A 9734-nucleotide genomic window follows, 5' to 3' on the forward strand; every position below is an offset into this window, starting at 1 on the left:
GCCGCCGTCTGCTGACACTTAGCGGTGTCCTCCACGCTCCTCGATGTCTTCTCCATCCTCTGCTATGATTGGACGCCCGATAAGCGCCCAATCACAGCGCCTGTTGTTTCAGCCAATCAGGTGACGGGTAAAAGACCCGAGCACCTGATTGGCAGAGAGGCGGTTCAGTGTTAGGAAAGCAAATATTCATTCACTTGGCGCTCGCTGTTTACCTTTTTTGATGCCTATAAGAGCCTATGGCTCTAATCAGGTGCTTAAAAAAATATATATATGCGGCGGCCATAGATAGATTCATGCAATGCAATTTTATTGTTAGGGTTTCCCACAACTTGGGAAATTTTATCAAGGGGTCACAGCACTAGACAGGTTGAGAACCACTGGTCTAAATTTAATATTGCCTCATTCATAAGCGCTTAAATTTATTTTAAAACCAACAATGCAATTCCTCTTGTGTGCTCAATCCAGCTGGAACCCATTACACATGATATTTAAATCATGATAGAACAGTTATCACCACATTAATAAATTTAGTGTTACACTTCTATACCTTACAAAATCAACAATAACACATTGGCGGTGTTACTGGTCCTACAGTATTTCTCTGGGATAACCCGGCAGAGTATCTGGCAGTATACATACCACTCAGCTGTACCAGTTACCATGCAGAGTGCTCAGGTGACAGACAGACCAGCTAGTCTGTAGGGAACACATGTGAGGGACAGATAGAACAATCGCTCTGTAGGGCTCTCAGGTGACTGATAGATTTATTTTAGTTTGCAAAGACAGAAAAAAAGCTGTCCTGTATCAGGGATAAGAATAGAGACAACCAGGTCAGCAGATAGGACAGAACATGTTTAGGTTAGATGGGAGACAGACAGGAGAAGATGGAAAGGTATCAGCGGTAGCTGGACAGGTCAGGACAGATTGCACTTGGGTCAGATGGGTGATTTCAGACAGGAGAATATCATTTTTTTTATCAGCCAGTAGGTGGACAGGGTGTATTCTGGGTGATATCAGACAGGAGAAGGTGGTCATGTTATTAGCTGGTAGGTGGGACAAGTCAGCAGACAGGACAAGGTGAGCTTGGGTTGGAGAGGTGATATCAGAGAGGAAATAAAGATAAGGTACAAGCCAGTAGGTGGACAGGTCAGCCGATAAGACAAGGCATGTCTAAGCAGGCCATAGACAAGTCAAACACCTAACAAAAATTCTGGTCAATTGTCAGGTCGTTCATTTTTCACATCATTAGGCTTAATGTACATGGGACGTTTTTAAAACCTTTCCTGAATGATTTAACTTGAAAGATAGTAACCCACGTTTAAAAAGCAGCGTTTACATGCCACGTTTAGCGGCATTGTAAAAAAAAAGTTTTTTTTCTTTTCAAAATAGCCAAAAATGAAAAAAGTCTGTAAATGAAACACGGCTAAACACAAGTTACTGCGTTTAGAAGGGTTTGGCGCTTGAAATGCCTCAAAACTCAGCGTCTGAACTCATTTTTTTGCTTTCCAAAAAAGACCTCTAAACTCAAACTCAACTGCCTAGAAATGACCTTGTGTACATGTACTGATAAAGATAACAAAGGAGAGTTCAGGAGAAGTTAAAAAAAAATGCCCAACTGCACCTAAACATCCGTTTAGCAGCAGCAGTGTACATGAGACATTAGTGTGCCAGCTGCAATATGAAATTTTTTAGAAAAATTAAACAAATGATGGCACAATCGTATGCACCATTTTCGTTTTTTGATCGCCAGAACGTTCGGTTTTGACTCATCTATGTCTGGCCTTAGGTTTGACGGATGACATCAGAATATGGTCAGATATCAGTAGGTGGGGTATCAGCAGTAGGCGAACAGGTCAGCAGATAAAAAAGACTGTGCTCAGGTTACATGGGTAACATCAGACAGAAGATGATGGTCAGGCATCTGGAGATAGGTGGACATGTCAAAAGAAAGAACAGGGTGTGCTCAGGCTAGATATCAGAGAGGAGAAGCTTGTACTGTAGGTGGACAGGGTGTGCTCAGTTTAGATGGGAACATTAGACAGGAAAAGATGATCAGGTATCAGTCGGTAGGCGGACAGGTCAGCAGAAAAAACAGGTGACACCAGACAGGAGAAGATGGTCAGGTACCAGTAATAGGTGGACAGGTGATATCAGACAAGGGAAGATGGTCCGGTATGATATCACCTGCCCACCTATTACTGATACCTGACCATCTTCATTGTCTCAGAAGTAGATGAAAAGGTGACATCAGACAGGAGAAGATGGCCAGGTATCAGTAATAGGTAACATCAGACAGGAGAAGATGGCCAGGTATCAGTAATAGGTAACATCAGACAGGAGAAGATGGCCAGGTATCAGTAATAGGTAACATCAGACAGGAGAAGATGGCCAGGTATCAGTAATAGGTAACATCAGACAGGAGAAGATGGCCAGGTATCAGTAATAGATAACATCAGACAGGAGAAGATGGTCAGGTATCAGTGGTAGGTGAAAAAATAAAAAATAAAGAAATATCTGCGCTCACAACTTATATATTAAGACCATGACAAAACAGTCTCAGATTGGACAAAAAAAAAAACACACAAAACAGCAGCCAGCATAAACATTGTTGATCACAACATGAATAATAGTAAAAAGTTCATCTGCAGCGCTTAAATGGATGTATGAAACCCAAAGGGACAAGTGGAAAGATAGGAAGAAGGAGGGTCCCCTGCACAGACTTCAGCGTGTGAGCCCACACACCACACCAACGTGCTGATATCAAATGCCCTTACCAGAAAGTTGATTAAGTCTGACGTCGTTGGGAACTCAATCTTTCTCCAGTGATCTACCAAAGAGATCCAACTGCACAGTCAGGCATCTCCCCAATGCAGATCAGATGACAACCACAGAATGGACATCAGGGATCCTCCTCCTCTTTATAAGGCTCCATAGCTTCCACGGATCATAAAATACTTGATGAATCAAAGAACCACCACCATAAAAATAAAATTCTCATGGTGAAGTATGTAGGGATGAGCAATTTATTAAAATCCAAACCACAAAATGCAAAATACAGCTGTCTTCATAAAAATCAGAGATAAATCCAAAAATACCACAGTCCGTGCTTATAGCATCAGCAAACCACCTTATGCATTTCAGCCAATAAGCCATCTTCAGAGGTGTGGTCAGCTGATGCACGCAGTTAAAGACACATAGGTCGGAACTTTCATTACCGGACATGCGACGCCCAAAATCACATGGGCCAATGGATGGACGGACAGACAGGAAGAAAGAAGAATTCCTGCGTTCCACAGGCCGGAAACATAGAAACAGAGATTTAGAAAATGAATCCCAATATCCGGGAAGGAGAGTCCCAATCATCAGAATCTCCTATAATTATACATCAACATTTACCTATTTTAATAATCTGATATAAAATTTAGAACACGACTGTTCATAGTGAATAAAAAAATCTTCAGCATCAGAAAAACCCAAAGGCATTTCTCCATCTAGTGGTCAACCACAAATTAAAAATAAATGAACTTATAAAATACTTTAAAAAACAAAACAATGTTTTGTTTTGTCAATGGCAATAAAAAGTGCCAGCTGGGTTTTTATCATGGCACTCCAAATAGTGTGTGGAGACACTGTGATTGGGGAAGCCCCACTTAATGTTGGCTACACGATCGCCAATCAGGACATTTAGGTCTCTGATGGTGCGGCCCACATAGTGTAGGCTACAGGGACAAACCAGCATGTATACAAAATTAAGAGAGGTGCAGGTAATGAAAGTGTCTATGTCATAAGATTTGGATGTGGCTGATGATTCAAAGGTGTTAATCCGTCTAGCTTTATTTTTATTAAGGTGACAAATACTAAATTTTCGGCATGGATAAAACTTTTTTTCCAAAAACTCAAGACACTATTGAGGGTGTCCAAAACATTGGGCGCTACTTCTATCAACTCCCCAATGCCTGGACACCATCTTCCTAATTTCCCAGTATTGTCGCAAAAAAAGTGGTGCGAAATGCAAAATTAAAATCCTTATTGATCACCTTTTTCACATTACCACCCAAGAGTAGCTTTATCTCTGGTGCCTACATCAGAGATAATCCCATTTAGTTGATCAGCTGAATAACCCTTTTCAATTGATCTTGCTCTAAGGACCATAGATTGTTTAATAGAGTCATCATAAATAGTGCAAATATGCCTAAGGCAGATGAACTGACTTTTTAGGGACACCTTTAAGCCAGGAGGGATGAGAACTCCCCTGGCCAAAATAGCTATTCCGGTCTATAGACTTGAAATAGCTAGGGGGTCACGATAGAGCCCTCCCACACCTCTATATTAAGGTCCAGAAAATGAATCTGGAAAGGACTAACCTCATATTGTAACCAAATCCCCAAAGATTTACTATTCAGCGGCTCTTTAAAGGAACATACCTTTTATTAGTAATAGGTGGACAAGTGACATCAGACGGGGGAAAATGGTCAGGTATCAGTAGTAGGTGAACAGGACAGGTATCAGTAGTAGGTGAACAGGACAGGTATCAGTAGTAGGTGAACAGGACAGGTATCAGTAGTAGGTGAACAGGACAGGTATCAGTAGTAGGTGAACAGGACAGGTATCAGTAGTAGGTGAACAGGACAGGTATCAGTAGTAGGTGAACAGGACAGGTATCAGTAGTAGGTGAACAGGACAGGTATCAGTAGTAGGTGAACAGGACAGGTATCAGTAGTAGGTGAACAGGACAGGTATCAGTAGTAGGTGAACAGGACAGGTATCAGTAGTAGGTGAACAGGACAGGTATCAGTAGTAGGTGAACAGGACAGGTATCAGTAGTAGGTGAACAGGACAGGTATCAGTAGTAGGTGAACAGGACAGGTATCAGTAGTAGGTGAACAGGACAGGTATCAGTAGTAGGTGAACAGGACAGGTATCAGTAGTAGGTGAACAGGACAGGTATCAGTAGTAGGTGAACAGGACAGGTATCAGTAGTAGGTGAACAGGACAGGTATCAGTAGTAGGTGAACAGGACAGGTATCAGTAGTAGGTGAACAGGTTACATCAGACAGGTGAAGATGGTCGGGTATCACTAGTAGGTGGACAAGTGACAGACAGGGGGAGATGGTCAGCTATCAGTAATAGGTGGACAGGTGACAGACAGGTGAAGATGGTCAGGTATCAGTAATATGTGGACAGGCGACATCAGACAGGGGAAGATGGGTAGGTATCAGTAGTAGGTGGACAGGAGAAGATGGTCAGGTATCAGTAGACGGTGGACAAGGTCAGCAGATAGGACAGGGAGTTCTCAGGTTAGTTGTGTGACACGAGTGGTAGTGAGATATCAGGTGTTTGGAGAGGGACCATTAGGTCAACTGGCAGGTCAGGGTGTATTCAGGCTGGGTGGGTGACAATACACACAGGACAGCTAGATGAGCAGGTAAGTAGTTAGGTTATCACACATAACAAAATGTGCTCAGATTATATAGGTGGCAGTCAGTGAAGGGTAGCCAGGTATCAGAGAGCAACAGAGTGAAAGTGAGGTCAGTGCTTGAATCAGAAAGGTGGACATCAAGAAGTCAAGTATCAAAAAGTAATAAAAGTGAGGTGAAAATTGGTCAGCGGGCAGGGGGCGCTTATATCATATGGGTGGCCACTAAGGATGAGCTCAGACGTGTTCGCAACTCCACGTGCCCGCCAGGAAGCTGACACTCCGCAGCGCTAATCAAAGGCAGTAAGACATTTCCTGATCCGCGGCTGTCTGTGATTAAGGCTGCGGAGTGTCAGCTTCCTGGCGGGCGCGTGGAGTTGCGAACACGCCTGAGCTCATCCTTAGTGGCCACCTTTTAGGAAGAGGAAAAGGAAGATTTGCAGATGGTAATGGGTCAGGTTGGGTCAGATTGGTGACATCAGCCAGAAGGAAGGGTCGGGTGTGCGCAGGTCAGAGAGATGACACTGAACAGGAGAATGGTTGTGAGATGACAACGGGTAGACATGTATGTTGGCATACAAGACCAAAAGTGCTCAGGTCAGATAGGCGATACCAGGCAGATAGATATAGGACCTACACAGGACAGTGAGGTAGTCAAGTCGGATACGAGCAGGTAGGTGGACGGGTCAGGTATGAGAACTAAAGGTAACAGGGTATCCTTAGCTCAGTGTCAGCAGACATATGAGGGTAGAATGTAGGCAGGCAGGGCACTACGTAGATGGGGGGGGCCCAGGCAGGGCACTACGTAGATGGGGGGGGCCCAGGCAGGGCACTACGTAGATGGGGGGGGCCCAGGCAGGGCACTACGTAGATGGGGGGGCCCAGGCAGGGCACTACGTAGATGGGGGGGGCCCAGGCAGGGCACTACGTAGATGGGGGGGGCCCAGGCAGGGCACTACGTAGATGGGGGGGGCCCAGGCAGGGCACTACGTAGATGGGGGGGGCCCAGGCAGGGCACTACGTAGATGGGGGGGGCCCAGGCAGGGCACTACGTAGATGGGGGGGGCCCAGGCAGGGCACTACGTAGATGGGGGGGGCCCAGGCAGGGCACTACGTAGATGGGGGGGGCCCAGGCAGGGCACTACGTAGATGGGGGGGGCCCAGGCAGGGCACTACGTAGATGGGGGGGGCCAGGCAGGGCACTACGTAGATGGGGGGGGCCAGGCAGGGCACTACGTAGATGGGGGGGGCCAGGCAGGGCACTACGTAGATGGGGGGGGCCCAGGCAGGGCACTACGTAGATGGGGGGGCCCAGGCAGGGCACTACGTAGATGGGGGGGGCCCAGGCAGGGCACTACGTAGATGGGGGGGCCCAGGCAGGGCACTACGTAGATGGGGGGGGCCCAGGCAGGGCACTACGTAGATGGGGGGGCCCAGGCAGGGCACTACGTAGATGGGGGGGCCCAGGCAGGGCACTACGTAGATGGGGGGGCCCAGGCAGGGCACTACGTAGATGGGGGGGCCCAGGCAGGGCACTACGTAGATGGGGGGGGCCCAGGCAGGGCACTACGTAGATGGGGGGGGCCCAGGCAGGGCACTAAGTAGATGGGGGGGCCCAGGCAGGGCACTACGTAGATGGGGGGGCCCAGGCAGGGCACTACGTAGATGGGGGGGGCCCAGGCAGGGCACTATGTAAATGGGGGGGGGGGCAGGCAGGGCACTATGTAAATGGGGGGGGCAGGCAGGGCACTATGTAAATGGGGAGGGGGGGGCAGGCAGGGCACTATGTAAATGGGGGGGCAGGCAGGGCACTATGTAAATGGGGAGGGGGGGGGCAGGCAGGGCACTATGTAAATGGGGGGGGGCAGGCAGGACACTATGTAAATGGGGGGGCAGGCAGGGCACTATGTAAATGGGGAGGGGGGGGGCAGGCAGGGCACTATGTAAATGGGGGGGGGGGCAAGCAGGGCACTATGTAAATGGGGGGGCCCAGGCAGGGCACTATGTAAATGGGGGGGGCAGGCAGGGCACTATGTAAATGGGGGGGGCAGGTCCACTAATTAAAGGGGACAGGGATTCCCCAGTCAGCAGGCTCGGGCCATTCCCCACACAGTCTCTCTGTGTTCTCCGCTCCTCTCACCTCACAGAACCGGCGGCAGTATTCCCGGCAGCGGTGCTCGCCCACTTCTATCCCCCTCAGCTCCTCTTCTACTATGGCTTCCAGCTCCTCCACCAGCCTCTCCGACTCCTGATCACTCTCGTCTTCCGCCATGCCGCTGTCTCCGACTTGCGCGTACTGCTACCGCCGGGCAACCGCCCCCTCCCCTTCCTGCTCCGCCTACTCTCCAACATGATAGGACAAAAAGCATGTCAATCCATGAGAAGCCTGCTGGGAGGGGCGTGGTGAGAACGCCAAGCATTCGGTGGCTTGCAGCTGATTGGACGCCCGCTATATCCGTCAACACTCTGTCTCCGGAAGAGCTGACGTATCGGGCTGCTCCCCAATCATTGGTTGGTTTCCGATCTGTCATTAATAGAGGAGAGAATGGTCTGTCATAAAGTGGGCGGGCCGGATGGATCATTAATGAGGAGTGTTCTTCTCGACAGAATTAACATATGTTCTGTCGAGAAGTGCCCCCCATCGGATAGTGCCCAGGCTTGCGCATGCGACCTACGTAACACCACAACAGCTGATTTTAACATCAGCTGTTGTGACGGCGATACGACGCAGGCGCACAATGGCCGACAGATTTTTTTTATTTTCTGTCAGATTGTGGCCCGCGCTCCCGTGGCGAGTTCATGTCCGTGATGGGCGGATTTCTACACGTTGTGGGCGGATTTCTACACGTTGTGGGCGGATTTCTACACGTTGTGGGAGGAATTAGATGGGTAAAAATCAGCCCATCACAAAGTTTGATTTTTTTGCAGCACTGGCCATCTAATATGTGTAAAAAAATCAGCATTTGTTTGCTAAAATGACTTAAAACCCACATTTTCTGAAATAAAATGCCCTGGAAAATAAAATGGTGGCTGTTGACATTTTTTATTTCACACAATATTTGTAAAGTTCTTTATCAATTGTATAATGTCATGTATATGTTCATGTATATGTGTCAGTTATTCTCTGCCTGGAATAAACAACACTTTACCTGTCTCCATGGCAACAGTGGCTGTGATGATGTCATAGTGCAGCCTTTTTTTCTTGTAAAGATCAGAGCAGGCAGGCAGCCAATCAGTGTACACTAGAAGCTTTAAGAGTGCAGACACTTTCTTCACTGTATTACAGGATAAGAGTGTATTATTAATAATCTAGTGCATACAACCTTTCAGAAGAGAAGAGGTTTTACTATTAATTGGAAGTTTTTTTTTCATTGTATTCGATTTATTATAATGTATACTATGAACCGGGGGAGAGAGGAGGTTGCAGACAGGGGAGGAAAAGGTCTGCAAAAGAGGCGCAGAGAGGAGGATGAAATGAACTCTCCAGAGACAGGAGTGGTTCTAAAGAAGAAGCGTAGAGGGGAGGACGCAATGAACTCTTCAGAGAAAGGAGAGGTTCAGAGGAAGAGACGCAGAGTGGAGGAAGCAATGAACTCTCCAGAGTTAGGAGAGGTTCAGAGGAAGAGGCGCAGAGAGGAGGACGCAATGAACTCTCCAGAGACAGGGGTGGTTCTGAGGAAGAAGCGCAGAGGGGAGGACGCAATGATCTCTTCAGAGACAGGAGAGGTTCAGAGGAAGAGACGCAGAGTGGAGGAAGCAATGAACTCTCCAGAGAGAGATGAGGTGCTGAGGAAAAGGAGCAGAGAGGAGTTAGCAGAGCCTGCTGATGAGAGTAGGAAGCAAACCGAATTTTTCGAGGAGCCTGCCAATAAGAGTAGGAAGAAGGTCCGATTTTTCAAAGAGCCTGCCGATGAGAGTAGGAAGAAAATCCGATTTTTTGAAGAGCCTGCTGATGAGAGTAGGAAGAAGACCGGATTTTTCGAAGAGCCTGCCAAGGAGAGTACGAAGAAGGTCCGATTTTTCGCAGAGCCTGCCGATAAGAGTAGGAAGAAGGTCAGTTTTTTCGAAGAGCCTGTCGATGAGAGTAGGAAGAAGATCCGGTTTTTAGAAGAGCCTGCTGATGAGAGTAGGAAGAAGACCGGATTTTTCAAAGAGCTTGCCCATAAGAGTAGGAAGAGGGTCCGATTTTTCAAAGAGCCTGTCGATGAGAGTAGGAAGAAAATACGATTTTTCGAAGAGCCTGCCAAGGAGAGTATGAAGAAGGTCCGATTTTTCGAAGAGCCTGCCGATAAGAGTAGGAAGAAGGTCAGTTTTTTCA

At 47.6% G+C, this 9734-nt stretch overlaps 1 protein-coding gene across 1 annotated transcript in view; it reads right to left on the reverse strand.

Annotated features, from left to right (window-relative positions):
• ZNF654 (zinc finger protein 654) overlaps positions 1–7774 on the reverse strand; it is a 62329-nt gene extending 54555 nt beyond the window's left edge. The window contains exon 1 of the mRNA XM_073617007.1: positions 7557–7774. Coding sequence (XP_073473108.1) covers positions 7557–7688 — 132 coding nt within the window. The 5' untranslated portion in view covers positions 7689–7774. The remainder of the gene's footprint in view (positions 1–7556) is intronic.
• Positions 7775–9734: the final 1960 nt, after the last annotated feature.

The sequence above is a fragment of the Aquarana catesbeiana genome, linkage group LG02, assembly GCF_042186555.1.
Source record: "Aquarana catesbeiana isolate 2022-GZ linkage group LG02, ASM4218655v1, whole genome shotgun sequence".
NCBI lineage: Eukaryota > Metazoa > Chordata > Amphibia > Anura > Ranidae > Aquarana > Aquarana catesbeiana.